The sequence below is a fragment of the Nannospalax galili genome, unplaced genomic scaffold (genome assembly GCF_000622305.1).
Source record: "Nannospalax galili isolate Female #2095 unplaced genomic scaffold, S.galili_v1.0 scaffold69, whole genome shotgun sequence".
Taxonomy (NCBI): Eukaryota; Metazoa; Chordata; class Mammalia; order Rodentia; family Spalacidae; genus Nannospalax; species Nannospalax galili.
The window spans coordinates 3,314,578-3,336,877 of record NW_008360297.1 but is presented as its reverse complement, the minus strand read 5'-3'; the positions used below and the strand labels follow the sequence as shown (position 1 = coordinate 3,336,877).

At 37.4% G+C, this 22,300-nt stretch overlaps 1 protein-coding gene across 1 annotated transcript in view; it reads right to left on the bottom strand.

The window, feature by feature from the left end:
* The window catches only part of LOC103726601 (sarcolemmal membrane-associated protein-like), a 59,134-nt gene that overhangs the window by 1,060 nt on the left and 35,774 nt on the right, over window positions 1-22,300 (bottom strand). Inside the window, 8 exon segments of the mRNA XM_017795875.1 lie at window positions 2,910-3,056; window positions 7,013-7,184; window positions 10,680-10,797; window positions 10,969-10,991; window positions 11,928-12,075; window positions 12,078-12,236; window positions 12,985-13,059; window positions 14,921-15,043. Of these exon segments, the coding sequence (XP_017651364.1) occupies window positions 2,910-3,056; window positions 7,013-7,184; window positions 10,680-10,797; window positions 10,969-10,991; window positions 11,928-12,075; window positions 12,078-12,236; window positions 12,985-13,059; window positions 14,921-15,043 (965 nt within the window).

Here is a 22,300-nt window from a genome sequence, read left to right as displayed (position 1 = left end):
TAATCCATCCATCCATCCATCATCCATCTATCTATCTATCTATCTATCTATCTATCTATCTATCTATCTATCCTGTAATTTGAAACCAAAGAAGACAAAAATCAGATGAGATTCAAGATGGAAAAGTACCATTAGCAGCTCTGCTTATATAATTCTTCTGATAAAGACCTTGCCCAATGTAATAAAGTCATGTGATCATTTCACATGTTCTACTAACATGCATGCCAGCTAACAGCAAAGCATAGATGGGCTAGTCCCTGTTAACTTTCAGGGGGCTTTATAAGGTCAACTTGTTTTGGTGGTACATTTAATTTTACTAGTATTCCAAAAGTATTCTTGATTCGCAGATCAGAGCTCAAGAACATATAGTATAGAGTTTATATTCTCACAAATAAATTCACATTGGGGTTGAGATTGTGAGCCAACGATTCATTATGCTAATCTCATTCTTTCTCAGCTTGATAGCTACAGTGCAAATAGGCAAAAGATTGAAACCAAGAAACTCTACACTATGGAAGGGAAGAGGGAAAAGAGGAAGAGGAAGAGAGCTGTCTGAAAACTCCAAAGACGCAAACTCTTCATTTCTCATTTACATCTGATTAAACCATAACTGGGAAGTAGGTATTAATGCTGCATAAATTCACTGCTTACTCCAGTTTGCTAGAGATAAAGACTCAATTAAAGGAAGTATATTAATAACTGGTTAGGTTGGAATTAACTCATGGTTAGCATTACTACAAAAATAAAAAAACAAGACAAAATGTTATGTGATTAGTTGATTGTTCATTCGTTGGAAGGACACAAATACACAGTACACTAAATGAAGGATTTGCTTCAGGTAACAAAATACCTGTGTGGTTTTGCCATGCACTGTTTTACAAATATGGCACAAACAGGTGACAGGGACAAACAGACAAGGACTCAACAATGGTGCTTGTACCTTTCTCTACCACAATGGACTGAAACACCAAAACAGGAAAGCCAGGAATAGGCCGATGAATACGGCTTGGATGGGCTGTATTATGGAGGGCTAAAGAAGGGCAAGGATATTAAAATCATTTTATGCTATGAAAAAACTCAGATAAGATGATTTAGACCCCAGGGGTTGGAGAAGAAGAAAAGGAAGACAGGTAATTGCACTTTACCATTCAGGTTTTGCACTGATTCAGACATTTAAAAAAAGACATCTAACACAATTCAGAATGGTTGGCTGGTATGTATACTGACAAGCTACTAGTGTAAAAGGAGCAGCTGGAGACAACAGTCTATGTTGTTGTCCCTCATAGCCTGATGAACTATAACGCAATGAGGCAGGACAATGATAGCACCTCATCAATTTTTCAATAAATGGTTCTGTTCCACATTGGACTCCCACTATTTGATTATATATTCACATGGCAATGGCTAAGGTATATTTTATTCTTCCATCAAAAACCAATCACTTATGAGATGGTACTGCTTTAAAGCTTCAAATTCATGTTTTATGATGTGAACTTAATTAAGCAAGAGATGTGACACAAAGTATACTGAATAGGCAGCCAAAGCTCAAGGCTTTCCTTATAATACCAGAATCTCTCTCCCTCTCTCTCTCCCTCTCTCTCTCTCTCTCTCTCTCTCTCTCAAATAGGAAGGGAATTACTTAGAACTGTAAGTCTAATATCAAAAAGAAAAAAAAGGAAATTCACCCCCTAAGGTGAATAGTTTTATACAACTACAAGTAGTAACAAGGTTACTTTGAACAGTTCCTAAATACATAAAGGGACAGTATTCTGATTATGTAAGATGTCTTCATAGGTTAATTTAACAGGAAGTGGACTGTTAAATTAATTCATTATCAGATATGAATTAATACAAAAGAAACCAAAATATTATGATCTGATTTTAGAAGAATTCTATAATCTACACTTTAAAAATAAAAGGCAATCCATTTCTCTTTCCCATACTCCTCCATTTCTAGAGAGCTTCTACCTAAGCAGCAATCCTTTACTATCTAACATCTATGACTTTCATAAGCAAAGACAGCTGGACACAACTCATGAGCATTCTGTGACAACTGCATAACTGGATAGCTGTGCAACATCACTCTTTTGCACCTATGGTACCAGTTAAGCAGAGTGCCTTTTTCTGCAGGAAGCACATGCACCACATCCACCATAGTGTCCAAGCCATGACAGATTTGGAATAAGTCAAAGCACAGTCAATCACAGTGAACATCCATTGGTTAGGGCCCACAAAGGCAATGGTCACCAAAACATCCAACATGACATTTATTTAGTGTAACATCTTCTTAAAGACCTTTCTAAAAAATGAAAAACAAGTATTATCAAATTAAATTTATAGCAAAATGGTTCTTCATCTCTGTCTGCCTGCCCTCCATATCTCTCCAACATGCATTTAGAAAGCCCCACAGAAATTTACCAAATATTTCCTAACACTAACAGAGGCTAAACAGACAACAAGCTTTTAGGAATGTAGATTACTAATAGAAAATGAAATCCATACTATAGCTCTGCTTTCTCATACAACCAAACACTGAGGATCTGCATGTAACACTTTCTTTTAAATGGGCCCCTGATGGTATACTGCTTCATTTCCCAGCAAGCAAGAAACAAAGAGCTCAGTGACAGAACTTCAGATTCATATAGGAAAACCAGATCATTCCTGATAAGCTGTTTTATTGATAAGGTTCTTCTGGTAGGCTGGCTTCAAACTCTTCTAGTGGTCTAAGTTAAAGGGTAAAATTCTTAAAATCCTCACAGCACAATGATTCTATCATATATTTACACAATGAAAAGTATACTTTTGTACCCCAGGCTATTAGTTTCCCTAATCAGTAATAAAGCCTTCTGAAAAATAGATCTCAAGCCTCTCACTTTCCTCTTGGTCAAGGCTGAACCAAGCTGGCAAACACTTGACAAACAATTATTTCCTTTCTCTCAGAGGAGCTTCAGGTTGTCTTTACATTGTTTGATCTCATCTGTGATTGACTGCTTTTCCTGATCAGTCATTTCAAACTTCAACTTCAGTTCTGAGAGTACAGTCTGTGTCCTTTCATACTAAAGGCAAAGAAAAAAGAGTGTGCAGACTTGACTTAAAATGGGTACGAAGTTACGGTTCTAGTCAGGTATACATACTAGGCCCTGTTTAGTAACTTTCAACACCAAAATCAAGCCTTTCTGTTCTAAGAAGGGTAAGCATCATTGACACTCACAGTAAGTCTTTCATGTTGACTTAATTCTGTGTAATATTTTTCTGGCCCTGATGTTAAAGATAAAGAAGAGAAGAGCATTTTGTCATGTTTCTAATATAAAGGGTCACGTTTTCTGTCGTGAGAAGAATATTTAAAAGTTTTCTTTCGAGCAAAAGAAAAGCAGGTAAAGGAAAAATTCTATAGCCTAATTAAATGGTGATGTTATCAGGTCAAATGCATATCCTGGTAAGAAAGCAGTGTTAATGAGGCTATTTAGTTCTGAAGTAAAAGCATTAACTTCCAGGAGTTCTCCCTTGATTTGGCAGCAGAGGATTTTCGAATAGTGTGGGTAAGTGAGTTTTCTGCACAAATAAAGTAGTGTATCTGAGAGAGCCACCACCACTGACTGGGAATTTCTTGCCACTTCAAACCTATCAGCATCAATGACACAGGTCAGACCAACTTGACACAGTATGATTTGGACTCTTTTAATGTTTCCAAGAAGCTGGAATCCTAGTCTGGCTCCGCTTCTAGATACTGCATCTCACTGCACACTGGGCTCCCAAGGAGGCATGTTCTGTTGCTGGGCGTGCCTCTGTCCACTTCTGCAGCCCCATTCTGCCATTTCTGAATGTTTCAGCAAGAAGACAGAAAGATAAGGACTGAATATAAAATATATATTTAGCATGGGCAGAGCATAACAGAAAGGTTCCTTCTCTCAATGAGGATGGAAGATTTCTAGCTCCTCTCTACCTACATCCTAAACTTTCTCAATAAAAGACGCCTTTATAATGAAGCCTTTGAAAAATGCAAATCCTTTAGAGTGAAAAGAAACTCCTCAATGCTCAATAAAGATGAAAATGTAGAAAAGCGTTAGGAAAGAAGGGAATAAGGAAAGAGGTCATGGATGACATAGAACATTCCCAGACCAGGCCTGGGCAGCATGCCAAAAAATGAACTAAGGAGTAAAACTCATTGGCTTTGTAACAACCTTTTTCAGTTGATGTGAGGGTCTAAGAACTCTTCCCAGATGGCAGAAGGCCACTGGCAGGCTGCCAAGACCAAGTCAGTGTTTCTAGACTAGTTTCTCCACCTTAGAACACATCAGTTCTCAATGATCACCAAACATATCTTAACAGTAAAGAATAAGTAAAAAGTGCTTTGTTGACCAAAATTTTCCTTTACTTTCCTTTTCCACCATTTGTACATCTAAACTGTCCTTTACATCAAAGCACTTAATCATTTCTTCATTTCGGGGAGTTGTGAAGTAAACAAGAAAGCAGCTTAGTCAGAAACACATCACTGCTTACCTCCAGGATAGGAGTGAGTGAGGAAGACTTGGGCCTATGGGAAGATAGTGAAGCCAAACAATCTTAAGTTAGTCTTTTCAGAGTAGACTTAGATGCTCAATGTTTTATGTACTCTTGGGATGGCTAGTTGGTTGGGTGGTTGTTTTCTTTGAGACAGGGTCTTACTGTGTAGCCCAGGGTGGCTTCAACGCAAGACCTTCCTGTTTCAATGTCTTAAGTATGGCGATGACATGTGTATGCCACCATACTTTGTTGAATTCTTAAATTACAAATATTCTCACTAAATTAAAATATGTAGATGCTTTATAAATTCAAATATAAAGACAATATACATTTTTTTTCTCTTAATACTATTCATACTATTTCCTTATAATTATTTATGTAAAAGCTGCCATATATAAAATTTAACTAGCAAAGCAAAGTTCACCTTCCACGGTCTTAGTTTCACACCTTGCTTGGATATCATTTCTATTCCATCTTGCTTTTTAACTTTGAGGTTAAAAAGTAAGTTCAGTCTTAAGAGAGAAATGTGACATAGTATTACCAACACCTCTGGCTCTTCTTCATAAAAATAATCATATCTGGACTTCCTTAGCTTCTAATAGTTTAACTTGTTACAGTACTGAAGATACATCATCATGATACTGAGCATATTAAGCGTGATTCTATGAGAGAAAGGAGAACAATGGGAAATGTTGAAAAGGAGTAAATATGCATTACTAAAAATTAATAATGTATTTGCAGTGGGTTACACAGAGATAAAAACCCCATTAAAGAATATTTTAGTTACAGACTAGTATCCAGTATGTTGACATCAGGACAAACAGAGCAGTTTCACATTACAAAGGAATATGATGACTATACATCATTTCACAATGACAAACAGTGAACAAGAAAATAGAAAAGAAACTTACTGACAAGCTCAGACATATTTTTAAATATGCGACATCTAATGCAATTCAAAGACTACCAACAATTTAGATGCTGCGACAACATGCCAATGCCATTTATGGAAACAGGTAAAGCATTTTGCACTGATTATTCAGTGACTGAAAGCAGGCAAACAAATAATGCAACAAAATGGCTAATGTATTCACAATAGCACACAAGAGAATCATCTTCCAGCCACAGTATTCTCCCAAAATACTGAAAGAATTACGGCATATGAACTGGTAGGACACAAAGTGCTTACAGTACCAAATACTAGGATATTTACTTTGGCACAAAATTTCTGTTTCAACCAAATGAGGTTTTTCCTAAAATACATAACCTTAGCAAGGTAAAGAAGATTACAAGTTCAATCTATCTATATCTGAAAATAAAAACGTTACAGTTTTTTTTTTTCTTTAGGAACAAGCATGAAGACAGAAGAACAATAACCATTTCCAAGTTTAGGACACTCCAAGGGAAAATGCAAAGAAAAACTAGCATTAATTAAACAAATCTTCTAAATACAACTTTCAGAAAATTCATTAAAGACAAAGAGCTGACTTCAACTTCCTTCTGACTTACAGAGACTCTTTCCTGTAAGCAAGTCTAGAGCTGGGTGGTCCCTGATGAGTAAACAGGCTTTATCAACTTCTGTATCCTGAGTTGGCCAGGATACAATGCAAGGAGGCCAGTGAGACTGACCACAACTTTTACTGCCCTGCTGCCAACTTCAAGGAAATGTACCCATCCAGTTCAGAAAGACCTTGGGTGGGTCCTTTTCTAAGTCACCCCCTCAACACGATTATTTAAAAAGCTAATGAAATCAAGGTTTTAAGTAAGATTTCATGGAAACTTACATGTGCATATTTGTGAAGAAGAGAAAAAGAGGGGGGAGGGAGAAGTGCAGTGTCACAAAACAGGTGTCTCATGTAGCCCAGGCTGTCCTCAACTCACAGAGCAGCTGAGGCTGATCTTGAATTCCTGATCCTCTTGCTCCACCTCCCAAGTGCTGGGATTGCAGGTGTCTATCATCATGTCATGTTTTTTTGAGATAGGGTCTTAATTTGTAGCTCAGGCAGGCCGGGAATTCATTATGTGACCCAGCCTAGACTCGAGCTCATTGTAATCCTCCTGCCTCAGCTCCCAGAGTGCTGAGATGACAGGCATAAACCACAACACCATCTTAAGTAACTTTTTGTGCCATTTTCACCAGAGGATGTAGCTCCAGTGTTACAGTGCTATCCCCCAAAGTACTCTGCTTTAAATATGATACTCTCTCTGATAGCTAAACAATGGACCAAGTGATCTGCTACAAAGGGCTTCTTGTGCAGATCAACTGTTAGAGACAAATTAAAATCTAACTTTATATATTTATATTTTTAAAAGAAAACACTCCTGATGAATTCTCTAGATATGGACCATGATGCATAGCTAAAAATTATCAAGCTGCGTGTTCCAAGTGTCAACTTTATGACAAATAATGTGGTTTCTGCTTTCCTTTATTTCTAAGTAGCATGCGTATCTGATTTTTTTTGGCTTTAAGTCCAACCATAACTGGGCTCAGAATGCCTTTTCGCTTTGCCTCTTTCTGTACATCCTTTGCTTGGTTTTCAGCCTTACTGAGAAGAGTTTTTAAATCAGCTGAATCCCGAAGATGTTGTTCTTTCAAGTATCCCACTTGATTCTCAAGCTCTCTCCTAGTCATCTGAAGGATGCTGAGATCACTCGTAAGCTCTAAACTCTGCTTCTGAGAACTGCAATATAAATATTGGCGGTTATTGACAGGTAGACACTGGACACAGCAGGAAGCCCAAGGTCTTAAACATTTCACTAGATGAGATGGTGTGAAAAAAAAGATACTTTCAATAAGTAAAAAGCATTAAGACATTGTTTTTCAAAACTCCCTTTAAGTTTTAAAAGCTGTGTCCTCTCAATATAATAAAAGTGGTAATTTTTTTAATTTTTATTTATTTTTATTTTATGTATATGTGTGTATTGCCTGCATGTAGCTAAGTGCACCCATGTCATGCAGTGCCTGTGGAGGTCAGAAGAGGTTGTCAGATCCCCTGGAACTGGAGTTACAAACAGTTGTTAGCTGCCATGTGGGTGCTGGGATTTGAACCCGGGTCTTCTGCAAGAACAACCAGTGTTCTTAACTGCTGAGCCATCTCTCCAGCCCGATTATTTTTTTAATATTTTATTTATTATTTTTATTTTATGTATATGAGTGTATTGGCTACATGTATGTGAGTGCACTCGTGTCATGCAATGCCATGGAGATCAGAAGAGGGCTTCAGATTCCCCTGGAACGGGAGTTAAGGATGGTTTGTAGCCACTATGTGGGTGCTGGGACTTGAACCTGGGTCCTCTGAAAGAGCCGTCAGTGCTCTTAACCGCTGACCCATCGCTCTAGCCCCATATGATTATTTTTCATAATGGTATTTAAAAATGATTTATACATGAGGAAAGTAGTTTGATACGAGTGAACAAAAAGTTCTTGTTCAAAGACTAGGACATAGCTCAATGGTAGAACACCTGGTTTGATAACCAAGGCTCTGGGTTCAATCCCCAGAAATACAAATTATAATAATTCTTTGTTTAATTCCTTCAATAACAAACAAACAAAGAAAAAAGACTTACTTGGCTTAAAGAAAATTTGGCTTCCACAAGCAGCTAAAAGAATTGTTGTAACTAGAGGGCTAAGATCACACTCTGATAGTACAATGGGAAGATTTGTAGGGGTGAGTCTGATGGTATCAGGTCAATACACATAGGAACTAAATGGCCCTTAAGACCCTGTGTAAGGACAGAAGCTTACCAAATGAACTTAGAAAACTACTACAGCAAAGTTTAAGAAATGCAATTAATCTATCGTATATACCCTTTATGTGAGTTTAGGCATATGGCTTGGTATACCTTTCTAGAACCCAGTATTTTGTGTTTGTTTGTTGTGAGATGGGGGCCTCACAAGAGGTTTACCCTACCTTACTGTGCCAAATAGCTGGTACTACAGACAAGTTACAAAACATCAATTAAACTATATAAACTATAGTATTTTAAATCCATATTTCTACTACAATTAAGTCTGTAGACTTGATTCTGAACATTTAAGCAAAATTGACAATTAAAAAAAAAGACCGGATTTCAAATAATCACATCTCAAAAAGGAGGGATCAGGTGGGTCAGAATCTTTAAAATATCAATACTTAAAAAACAAGAATATGGTGGCGCACGCCTTTAATCCCAGCATAAGGGAGGCAGAGGCAGGCGGATCTCTGTGAGTTCAAGGCCAGCCTGGTCTACATAGTGAGTTCCAGGACAGCTGGGGCTACAGGGAGACCCTGTCTCAAAAAGACAAAAAAAAAAAAAAAAAAAAAAAAAAAAAAGAAAACAACAACAAAAAAAAACAAGAATAATTAAGCAACACAAAATAGGTTGGGAATGGTGGCACATATTTATAATCCCAGCATTGAAGAGGCAGAAATACAACCTCAAGTTCAAGGCCAGCCTGGGCTACAAAGTAAGATTCTGTATCAAAATCAAAAATGAACAATACAAAGAAAGAAGAACAAACTAAATGATTGTACCTAAGATCCTAATGTATGCTAAATTTAAAGAATTTGCGTATCTGACTCATTGTTTCTAGGGAGGCTGAAGCAGGCAGACTGCTATAAGCTCAGGGCCAGACTGAGGAGTAGAGTGAGTTCAAGGCCAGCCTGGTCTACATAGTGAGTTCCAGGACAGCTGGGGCTACAGGGAACCCTGTCTCAAAAATACTAAAAACTAATGAACAAACAAAATTTTATTTAAATGTTCTACCACACAGGTGATACATACACAGTATACACACATACACACATGCACATATGTATGTATGTATGTGTTTGTATTTTTGGTCTTTATTTTACCCTCTTATTTTAAGCATTACTTTCACTAACTTTTATGTATTATAAGTAAAAAATTGTTTTATTCACTATCACCACACAGTCAAAAGTAACACACATAAAATACATGAAAAGACTAACGAACGTTATGGCATTAGAAGAGAAAATCAAAATGCTTTATGGATCTTTATACTATGAATTCATAGTCTTGAAAGCAAGGGCTTTAGAGAATAAACCCTACTGATCTTGTTCCTTTGGGTGACTCTTACTTTTAGGAGGGGTAGAGCATTGAGAAAGGGTATTATATAGCTCAGGCAGGCCTTAAACTCACGATATCGTTGAAGAAGACCTTGAACTCCTGGTCCTCCTGCCACTACCTCCCAAGTGCTGGGATTACAAACAGGTGCTAGTATATGGGGCTAGTTTCTATTTTGTACGTGTGTGTAGCCTGTGCATGTGCATGCACATGTGTATGTCTGGGTACATGTGTCTGTTCCTACACATATGGAGACCAGAGATTGATGCCTCACTATCACTCTCCCCCCTCCCTTTTTATTTTTTTGTTTTTTGTTTTTGGTCTTCTCACTGAACCTGGGGCTCACCACTTTAGCTTGAATGGTTGGCCAGCAAGCTACCAGTTCTGTCTGTCTGTCTGTCTGTCTCTGTCTGTGTCTCTCTGTTCTCCCTCCCTCTAATGTTAGGGATGGAATCCAGGGCCTCAATTTGTCTACCATGTCACTACATTTCTAGCTTCACCCAGCTTGAAGTCAGAAGCTAAACTTACATCTTTTGTAGTACAAATTCTTTATTATAGGCCTCTGATAATCATTCTTACTAACAGAGGGACTAAAAGGGTGAAAGAAAAATAATCTTGTGCCATGCGTGATGGCACATGCTTTTAATTCCAGGAGAGGCAGGCAGATCTCTGTGAGTTCCAGGCCACGCTGGTCTACATAGTGAGTTCCAGGCCAGCTAGGAGCTACAGGGAGACCCTGTCTCAAAAATACCAAAAAAAAAAAAAAACCAACAACAGCAAAAAAAAAACCTGAAAAATAATCTTGTATTGTCATAGAGTTCATAGAGCAACCTCAATTACAGATCTTTGCCATTTTTTCAGTATTGAGGAGTGGTGTGGTGAGTGCATTTAATGAATCTGCATTCCATGGTATTCCAAAATGAGAAAATATATAGGACAATTGTACACAAAGAAAAAAAATGATGCAGAATTTATTTAATATGGTGACCCTGTCAAATAACCAGAGTCTGGCTGAATGAATACTTTGCTCTAGAAAGGAATTTAAGTATCAAATTTAATTTAGATAAGTTAAAAATAAGCATCTGAAGTTAAAGGATGCTCTTGCTTACTTGTGCAATTCTTTTTCTTGCCTCTGCAGTTCTGATGACAGCAAATCATTTTCTTTTTTCAGAGAATGGCATTCAGTTTCCAATGCATTCCATTCTTTTTTCAACTTCTCTAGTTCACCTAAAAAAGTCCCAAAACATATGTTAATATAGGAACAAAAATCTACCATAATTCAAAGGCTAAAGACCAATATTTCAGAGAACATATTTTCCCTAAAGGCATGCAGGTTTCTTACAGGCTATTCTTTGATTACTGTTACTTTGGAGTTATACCATAAGGAAATTCTATCACCTTGAAACTGCAGTGCTTTTTCCCTACTTCACTGTTTTAAAAATATTTTTATGTGTATGGGTGTATTGCCTGCATGTATCTAAATACACCTACGTCATGCAATGGCCGTAGAGGTCAGAAGAAGGTATCAGATGATCCCCTGGACCTGAAATTACAGAAGGCTGTTAGCTACCATGTGGGTGCTGGGAACTGAACCTGGGTCCTCTGCAAGAGTAGCCAGTGCTCTTAATCCCTACACCATCTCTCTAGCTCCTACTTCATTGTCTTAAGACCAATAATGTTTATGTTTGTTTTTGACACATAATCTCAAACTGTAATCCAGGCAGGCCTCAAATTCACAATCCTCTGTCCCTGCCTTCCCCAAATGCTGGGATTATAGGTGTGCACCATCATGCCATCAAATAATTTTTTTTAATATTTTATTTTTTTTATTTTATGTGTATGAGTGTATTGCCTGCATGTGTGTGAGTGCACCCATGTCCTGCAATGCCGTGGAGGTCAGAAGAGAGCTTTGGATTCCCCTGGACCTGAAGTTAAGGACAGTTTGTAGCTGCCATGTGGGTGCTGGGAATCGAACCCGGGTCCTCTGTAAGAGCAGTGTGCTCTTAACTACTGAGCCATCTCTCCAGCCCCAGTAATTTTTAATGTTATTACAAAGAATTCAAAGTACAAGAATATAATTTATTATAGTGTATAATGTATCATAGTACATGAATATAATTTATTATAGAAATTATAGACCTGAAAAATAAACTTATAGCCCTAGTACAGGAACAGTGATTTATATAATTAATTGCTATCAAGGAGGAAAAGTAGTCTGGTTATTCTGTAAGCATTAGCAGGTGTGGTATGGGAATCATTACTTGAGCTCAAGAGTAACTTGGGAAGACCCAGTCCCCACATTCCTACTCCTCCCCAAAAGCAAGAGTTCAGACTTTATGTAAAATACATTTACCCACCCTGCAGATTTGCTGTTCCCTCTCTGCTGGTCTTCACACCACTGACATGGAAGCTGAAAACTGTTTTGCAGACTCGTGATTTCTTTCTCATATTCAGATGCTGCTTTCTGCCACCTCTCAAGCTCAGCTCTCACCTTCTTAAGCTCTAAGCAAAGTCAGCGTCCTGCTCAGAGGCAGCCTTTGCTGCTGCTTGGTAAAGGAGCAAAATTTCATCTTGGGCATTAAGCAGTTTATCTCTAGTGCTTGTGATTTCACTGTCCTTCTCCTCCCGCAGATTCTCAATATCGATGTGCAACCTCTGGAGTTGGACTACAAAAGTATATTTACCCATCATTTCTCAGTCCGTAGGAATTAAGAATAATATCACAACATATTACAGGCTGCAGCTACTCCACAGGCTAGCTGTCACAGCAGGTTTTTTAGTTTTGTGTTCTTGTTTGCTTTGAGTAAACTGTACAAGAAATCCATGCTTGATACAGAAAATATCAGAATACAGATCCAAAAAGGAGAAGCCAAACACCTAAGGTAATCTTTATTTTCTCCAACACAGATAATATTGATTTTAATATTTAATATTTAGTCTCATTTTCCTATGCCTTTATACATATTTAAAAGTAAACATTAAGTAGAAAAGGATATATGTATGTATGTATATACATATGTATATAACAGATATTTCTCTACCTTTTGGCTGATGAAAATATTTGGGAGGTAGGGAGCCTGAGACAGGATTTCATTTAGCTCAGGCTGGTCTTGAACTCATGATCTTCCTGTCTCTATCTCCTAAGTGCTAGGATTACAGGTGTGTGCCAAGTCCAAATTAATGTCGTGTTACCAAATTCTAAGCTTTACCCTATTTCTTTAACTTCAAGTGTCTAATAATGGATTATTGAGAAAATCTTCTATTTTTTTTAAATAAAAAAGTCCAAAACCCAAGTTACAAGAGGTTTTAGAGAAGAGCCAAATGACGAATGGGGACTCTGTACTCCCACTCTCCACTCCTCTACCACTAAACACAAACAATAATCATCTCACACAGTTGTGGGATGTCCCATACCTTGAAGAACCTGTATTTGTTTAGCAGACTCCTCAACTTGATTTCGATAGGCTTTTCTTTCTTCTTCCAAAAGAGCTAAAAGTAAAAACAAAGTGTTTCTAATTTTGTGAATCAATGAAAAATATTCACTACTGAGCAGATGGAAAAGACACAAGAGTTAGGTAGTAAGTATTACCAGTAGTATCAGTATTAGTCATTGAGATTTGGGGAAAACAAAACAGTAGTGATACATCTTTAAAATCCAGTAATAGTGCTTTGATATACTATGTCACTAAGCTAATGTGTCATTCTTTACACAAAAAGTATCCTGATAACTGATAACCTTCGTTTTGAGCTGGGTGTGGTGGCATATACCTATAATTCCAACTACTGGAAGGCTAAGGTAAGAAAACAGCTACATGGTGAATCAAGGCAAGCCTGGGCCATATGAGATGACCCATACTCACACAAAAAGGGGGGGGTGCTAGGGATACGACTTAGTGGTAGTGTGCTTATCTACCATACATAAAGCCTGGGTCTAGTCCTCAAAATCTTTTTTTCAAAAAAATCTTAAGGGCCAGCATGGTGGCACACAGCTTTAATCCTAGCACTCAGGAGGCAGAGGCAGACAGACTTCTGTGAGTTCTGGTCTACATATCCTGGTCAGCCAGGGCTACACAGTGAGACCCTGCCTCAAAACAAAACAAAGCAAAACCAAAACAAAACACCACCTTAAAATCCTTATGGTTACCTTCAAACACAGTAAATGCTAAACGACGACTGAGAGCTAAATATTTTTTCATTGTAATTAAAAATTAGTGACATATCTTCAAAAGGTTCAAGTGAAAGGCATATCAATCAATCCAATTTTTTTTTTTTTTTTGCAGGTTTGGGAATCAAACCCAGGGTCTTGTACATGCTGGTTCTTTAAGAACCATGAAAGGTGGCCGGGTGTGGTGGCACACACCTTTAATTCCAGCATTTGGGAGGTAGCAGGCAGATCTCTGTGAGTTTGAGGCCAGCCTGGTCTACATAGTAAGTTCCCAGGCCAGTTGGGGCTATAGGGAGATTCTGTTTCAAAAAGACCAAAAAATTTTAAAAAATTAAAAAAGGACCAGGAAAGGAAGTAGTCGTAAGAACTGCCAGGTTTATTCTTGGGATTTGAGTTTTTCTCCTGCTCAAGAAGAGGATTTTAAGACTCTCCAAGATTTTAATTGCAAAAAGGCAAAGAACTTACCTTGCAGAAAGTAAGTTCTAGAAAATAGGACATACTCTACTGGCACGTAACACTATTGGATAAATGAACCACCAGAAAAGCAAGTACTCAAGATGAGAAGGTTCTATAGCTTTACTTTCTTTATTTTTTATTTTTAAGGGAGTCTTGCCATGCTACCTAAGTGGGCCTCAAACTTAGCATCCTTTTGCCTTTTACGTGTGCTTGGCTGAAAAGAGTCTATCTTAACCTTTCCTGATTCCTTACTGATAAATACACAAAACAAAAAGGTGAGCACTAACATTAAGTATAACTAAATATATGAGGGTGCTTCCCCTTCTGTTGCACAGGTTGACTGAGCATCCCTCATTCAGAAAAAAAAAGTATGAAATCTGAAATGGTATGAAATCTGAAATTTTTTATTCCAAGTATTTCAGATAAGGGATAGTCCATCTGTAATTAACATGTAATTAACTATTAAGATCTTTTGTTGGTAGAGATCTTAATGATTTTTACATCAACAACATAAAGGAGATAAGGTAGGTAAAGCAACTGTAACACTCCTCATTTTACAGATCTGAAACACAAGTTTAGAGCGGTTAAGTGAAAGTCTAAGGGCATGTCTAGTAAAGCCATGGCTCTGGAGCAACATACCAGGCTTCTGAGTTCCAAGTTTTGTGCCATTGAACTATACTGTGCTGCCTTCACATATCACCTAGTGAAGTGCAGTAATCTTGATCTCACCTTGAAGTTCAAAGCATTTTTGTTTACTTGTTCTAGCTAGCTCCTGGGCTTCGATCAATTCTTTGCGAAGATGCTGAATTTCTTGTTTTGCCTCAGTTTCTGACTGTGCGCCCTGCAAGTCATCTGACAAAAACATTTTTATTTTAAAAGCAAATGTTAGTATCATACTATGATCTCTATAATCAGAGACTGGCAATCTTCTTTATCTTTAGACAAGCATAGTTAATAACACAGTACAATTGAGTTAAATAAAACTTAGAAGCAAATTATAGTAAGGGAATTAGTTACTTTACCATGAAGAATATACAGTTAATACAGATACTAGTACTATAAAATACACAAATTAACATATATTTAATTGATGTAGAGGATATATAAGACTTGAAATTCATTGAGATAGGTATAACATTGTTCTCCATCAATTTTTATTACATTTATTTATTTACTCATGTGTATGTGTGTGTAAGGTCCCTTTTCCATCAATTTTGAAATTTGACAAGACAGAAAATTTTCACTTGGAACCTATATGGAAATTAAAAAAAAAAAAAACAGAAATTCTTCAGGAAAAATCTATTTGAGGACCGACAAGATTTGAAAGCAGGTCTGACAAGCTAAGTTCAATCCCAAGATCCCACTAAACAGGACAAACCAAAGTCCCAAGAGCTGTCTTCTGACCTCCACACATGTACCTGCTCATGTTTCTTTCTCCCTTCCCCACAACTCAAAATTAAAGCAAAAAATTTTGTTAGGTATTTAGTACAATGCTAGTTATAGAATACAAATAAAAACTAGGCTATAAGCTTCAGTGTACCTACTTTGTCATCATCATGTCCCCAGCATCACACACACAGCAAGCAGATAAATATTTGTGGAATTGTTGCAACCTAAGTGGTTTAACTGAAAGAAATTTAATCCAGCATTACATCTCAACTATGCCACTTCCCCAACCTCTTTCCTCTCTAGTCATTCTGCTGCTCATCTTTTATTGTATTCAAACTTTTGGTGAGCTGAAGAGACGACTCAGGGGTTAAGAGTGTTTGATGATCAGTCATGAAAACTAGAGTTCAGATTCCAGCACCCAAGCTGGGTGTTTTCTTTCTTTCTTTTTTTATATTTTATTTATTATTTTTTAAGTTTTATGTGTATGTGTATTGCCTGCATGTAGGTAAGTGCACCCGTGTCGTACAATGCCCACGGAAGGCAGGCTGTCAGATCCCCTTGAACTAGAGTTACGGACAGTTGTTAGCTGCCATGTGGGTGTTGGGATTCAAACCCAGGTCTTCTGCAAGGACAGTGTTCTTAACCACTGAGCCATCTCTCCAATCCCCAAGCTGGGTGTTTTCAAATACCTCTAACTCTAGCTCCAAGAGATCCCATACCCTCTTCTGGTCTCTGAGTAGACTCAGGCAAGAATACCCACACACACATGTGCATACAGTCATATAGACACATACATACACATATACAATTTTTTATTTTAATCGTGACTACTGAACATTGACAAACATGAAGTCAAACATTGCATTCTAATGGTGTTTTACACTATTTATTTACAAGTAGTTCAACTATACTGCACAGCAAGTTCCAAGCTAGCCTGAGTTATAGCATGAGACTTTGTAACCAAAAAGAAAAAAAGTAAAGATTCAATAGGAAACTAAACAATAAATATATACAGAATGGTAGTCATGAAATTCTTTGGCCACTACTACAGTAGTAATTCACCAGGCAAGTTGCATTCATATGTGGTAAACTTATATGGTAAAAAGTCTGAGGTTTTTATAGGATAAGCATACAGTCTAGCAGTAACTCCTCACAAGATGCTCACTAATTACAAAATAAAAACAGTTGCTTTACAATGGAGAAACCTGGGCGACAACACCTTCATGAAACAGTCAGCTGTTAGAAGTCAGGAATAACAGAAGAGTTCATTGTCAGGCATCTCCTGACACCTAAAATTTCTGCCCCCAAAATGCATAGCTGGAATCTGATCAAGAGGAGATATTAGACACCCAAACTGAGTGACATTTTGATTGTTCCGTGCTGTTAAAAAATGCGAATGTCATGAAACACTAAAAAAAGAAAGGCTAAAGGAGAATAAAGAGACATGACAAACACAGTGCACAGTTCAAGACTCTCATCATTGCTGAGGACATTACTGAGACCGCTGGGAAATGTGAGAGAGGTCTACAGAGGAGTAAAGTAATTTAAGCAACATTAACTTCTTAGTTTTGAGAATAGTATGGTAGTCATGTAAGAGAAACAGGAAATGCATACCAAAGTATTTAGCAGTAAAGGTTATCATGGCTGTAATGAGTTCTGAATGATCCAGGAAGAAAGGGAGAAGGATGGGAAGAGGAAGGAGAAAAATAAAGATAAATAAAACTTGGCAAAGTGAATAAATAGAAGAGAAATGCTACATTTGGAGAATTTGAATGAAGAATATATAGGATTCTTTGTCCTAATGTAACTTTTCTGTAAGTCTAGAATTATGGTAAAGTGAAAAAAAACTTAAAGAAAAAATTCTGCACCTATAAATATAGGTGAAATATATAAATAAATATATAGTGAAATATTAACACTAATTTAGGTAGTAAGCATATATTGGTGATTTTGATGCTCTTCAATTTTTCCCATGTTGGGACTTCTTCATAACCAAAAAACAGCTCCTTAAATTACCAATCCTAATGCTACCATTTTATGATAAGCCCCAATCATTTCTGACTAAACTACTTGCATCAACTTATCTTGCCCCTCTGTATTTGTTATTTTAAGCATAGTGAGAAAATGAATTACTGAAACAACTAAAGGCAGGGAGTTTTGCTTTAATGGGTCCTCACAAATGAAGAAACAGAGAAACCATCTCTAGAGTCTGTAAGCAGATTAATTCTTCTCCACAGCAAAATACTTCCCTTCCTTGATCAGTTATCTATGCAATAAAACTAACACAGTACTTCCTTTTCAAATGAAATACTAAAGAAGCAGGTTTTATACTAAAAAATACATTTTAAGAGACAATATAACCAACACATAATGAATTGTACTAACACAAGGTAACTATTATTTGCAAATTCTCTGAGCCATATAAAGGATCAACATTTTAATTAAAATAAATAAGATGCCATGTATCAAATTATACAACACACAAGCGCTTCAAGAGTATTTAGCCAAAGAAGTAGAGCTACTAACCAAAAATCTTTACAAATTAATTTTGGTATAATAGACACAAATGACCCCATTCAAACTGATCAAGTAGTTAGTGCACAGATTCTCTTTGCAGACAACCGAGTGTCAATTTTTATCAAAGAGTAATGAGCAAATCCTTTCGTGCTAAGGTTGATTAAGCACTTGTTTTTCACATGGTTGTGTGGGAAAATGCTTTATTAGTTTACTGTGGCTCAGGTCTACTCTCATGGGTGCCACTTTTGTTCCAAAGAGGCAGTTTTTGTATCCATCAGCTTTATAACCTAGGGAAAAATCTGGTAATGAGTCTTAGTGGAAAATGTTTAGACAAGGGTAAATGAAACTTTCCACAGCCCAATTTATTTATCTTCTCTTTTGCAGACTGAGTCTTGTTATTAAGCTCAGGCTGGTCTCAAACTTGCAATCTTCCTTTAACCTTTCAAGGATTAAGGATTATAGGCACATACCACAATACCCAACTCCATTTTATTTAGATGAAGAAGTCAAATGGACATAAATGTTATTGAGGAGTTATGATATGTGAAAAAGATGAATAGAGCTGTTTTTGTCCAGCCTTCCTAGCCTTAGAAGGCAGAAGCAGGAGGATCTTGAATATAAGACAATAAAATCAGTATTTTATTCTTAACACTAATGATGTATCTCTAGAACTGCCTCTGACTATTATGACTGATATATCCTCATCATGTAGTGTGGACCACAGGAGTCCTGATATCCTGTGTTCAGTGCCCAGTGTACATCGAGGACAATGCTATGACACTGGTGTTTGAGAAGTCAGGCCACAAGCCAGCTTTCCCAGCTCTACGCTAAATCCTATACATTCACATTAGGCCTAAATCAAATAAATTCACTAGCACTGGCTCACAGAATATCTATATATACCTAAATTAAACTTGGCTTTACCAAATTAAGTTCAGGAGAGATTGGAAATTCAACTTCAACTCTACTCTCTATTGTACACATTACTGAAAAACACTGAACCACTTAAGGGCCAAATCAAAGTATTTTCCCCAAGATCTATTTTGCATGTGCATGCTTGATCTGCCTACAACATATACTATCACATCAACTGATAGGAGTGATCTAACTGAGGCAGCTGGCCAGATGGGCACATTTTCTTTCCACCACCATCAGTTTTCCCTTTTTTAGATCGAGCAGTTCTAGATTTGGTTTTTAAAAATCGCCTTCAACAGAGAGAGACAAATTTTCCATCATGAATTTGGGTGGCCATGTGAAAATCCCAGGCAGCGGTCTGACTGCAAATTTAACTTTGGCAATGGCCTTATACCTTACCTACTTCCTCTCCTTCTGATCAGCCAAATTCCTTCATAACACTTGGTTCCTTTGTCAGCTCTTTTAATCATTCCCATCGCTCTTTTCTTGTCCAGTATTTTCTCCTGCCACCAGCATCCATGCTTACATAGATTTCTAAGTTGAGATATTGCCTTCTGTCTGACCAAGCCTTATGTTTAACTACATTGCCCCACAGGGCTTATATTTTACCACACTGTCCTCCTATACAAATGACTCCTAAGAGATGTTATTCCTTCTGTAAGTAATATTCCTATTTGGGAACATCAGTACTATTTTAGTTCCTTCCCCTTATTGAATTTATTGAAAAAGATTCATTATCAACAACTGCTTTTTGGCTAAAACATAAAGTAGGAAATACTTTAACACCCTGTAATATTATTCAATTAATGAAGAATTACTCCATATTCCTTTGTTTGGTTGGTTTTCATTTTAAAATTTTATTTCTTTTTGTTTTTAGAAACTGAGTCTCACGCAGCTCAGGCTGGCCTGAACTCACTATGAAGCCGAGTTCAAGCTTTTTGAACTCCTTATCATCTTTCCTCTACTTCCTAAATTCTGAATTAGAAGAACACAGCAGCACTCTTGGCTCTCGAAATTCTGTAATGCACTCATCTGCTTCAACAGTTACTATCATTGGGGCTGGAGACATGGCTCAGTGGTTACGAGTACTGACTGCTCTTGCAGAGGACCTGGGTTTGAGTTCCAGCACCTACATGGCAGCTAACAAACTGTCCATAACTCCAGTTCCAGGGGATCTAACACCTCTGACCTCACAGGCACTGCAGGACATGGGGGTACTTACACACATGCAGGCAATACAGGCATACACATAAAATAAAAATAATAAATAAAAATATTTTTAAAAAACAGTTACTATCATTACCATCATCATGTGTCTTCATTATGATGGTTTATATATTATATTCAGTGCACAATGGTACATGGTCCACATCTTATTTAATCTTCAGGATAATTTTATGAATTAAGTTTTCTCTAGTCTAATAAATGAGAAATAATCTGACGTACTAAGGAGTTAAAACAATAGCCCAACAACATATTACAAATAAGTGGAAAAGCTACAATTTAACTCAGTTTTTGCACTTGGCTTTGACTAGAGTGTGGCAGTTTCCTAATGCTGTGGTGATTTAAATCTTTGGTAAAAGAAGTTTACTATCAATGTGATCATCAAATTATCTAAATTTTAATGAATACCCAGCATTGTAGATGGGATAAAAGTAGAATCTGAAACAGATGGGTTAAAAATAAAATAAAAGGAACTGGAAAGAAGGCTCAATGGTTAAGAACACATATTACTCTTCCAGAATTCAGTTCCCAGCACCTACGTGGGTGGCTCACAACTCCAAGCAACTCTAGCTCCAGGGGACTTGACTCTTCTCTCTGGCTTCCTTGGGCACTATACTTACCTACACACACACACACACACACACACACACACACACACAGATACACAATTAAAAATAAAATAAGTTAGTGTGGTAGTCCCAGTACTCAGGAGGCAGAGGCAAGCAGAGCTCTGTGAGATCAAGGCCAACCTGGTCTACATAGCAAGTTCCAGGATAGCTGAGGCTATAGGGAGACCTTGCCTCAAAAAAACCAAAAATAATAAATATAAAATACAAAAATATGAATTAAAAAGCACCAATAGCAATTGAATACAATTAACACAATCAAAATGCTACTTATAAATTAATCAGAATTTAGCAGGTAAAAAGACTTATAAGATTTATGTAACATAAAAACTACATGAATTGCTGTTTTTGTATGATGGGTGTTTTACTTAATTATCTCCTTTCTTATTTTCCCATGTTCCCATTAAAATGCCTAGGTTCTGTTTCCCACGCCCCAGTATCAGCACTTTTCCTTCCTTCCCTCCACCCCTCCTTGTTCTCTCCCTCTCTCCTTCCCTCCCTCCCTCTCTCCCTCTCCCTTCCTTCCCTCCACCCCCCCTTGTTCTCTCCCTCTTTCCTTCCCTCCCTCCCTCTCTCCCTCCCTCCCTTCCTGTGGCAATGGAATGCCCCTTTCCCCAGTATCACCTTATTTGTTTGCTTCTTTGTTTTGCAGAGCTTGGAATCAAACCCAGGTAGATAAGTACTCTACCACTGAGCTATACCCCAGTCCCTTTTTCCAGTATCAGTAATATTTAAATAATAATGATATTGTATTTCTGAGATAAGGTCAGTGTAAACATTAGCTTATATTTACTACTATGAGAGGAAAAATACCATGCCTTATCAAAACCAATAGTCCCCTATAAGCAGTACAGATCAGTAAGAGTGCTGAAAGACAAATTGCTAATTGTTGCCCGGACCAGCAACCATCAGGAACTTCCTTGGTTGTAGAAGTCAGTTAAAAGTAGTTCAGGAAGCCATGTGATTTTCAGTGTCCATGCAGAAGAAAAGATAAAGTAAGGATGAAAGGACAATGAGAGAATCTGAGAAAACACACTGTAGTCCCTGGCCATGTCCTAAAACTAGGCCAGCAGCAAGGTCATGCAGGGTAAATGCAAGCTTCCTTCCTCATATCTCAAGATTCAGAGTCTGGACTATGATGTCCTGTCCCTTAAATACCCAGCCAGAACACTAGGTACTTGTACAAATAGAAACTTCCACAGGCTAGCACTGTTGTTCTAGTCCCAGAGAGCTTCCTGACTCGTGTTAGTCCACAACTACCCATGTTTGACCTGCTCGCCTTAACCTTTCTTGTGTAGAATAAGGCAGTGAATAATAGAATACAGGCTGAAAAATCACAGGTTTATCAGTATGTCTCCAAACACTTTACTTTAAAAAACTTTCGTAGACATTGATATTTCCTACCTGCTTTATTTTAAACAAGTACCAAGAAGTAAAC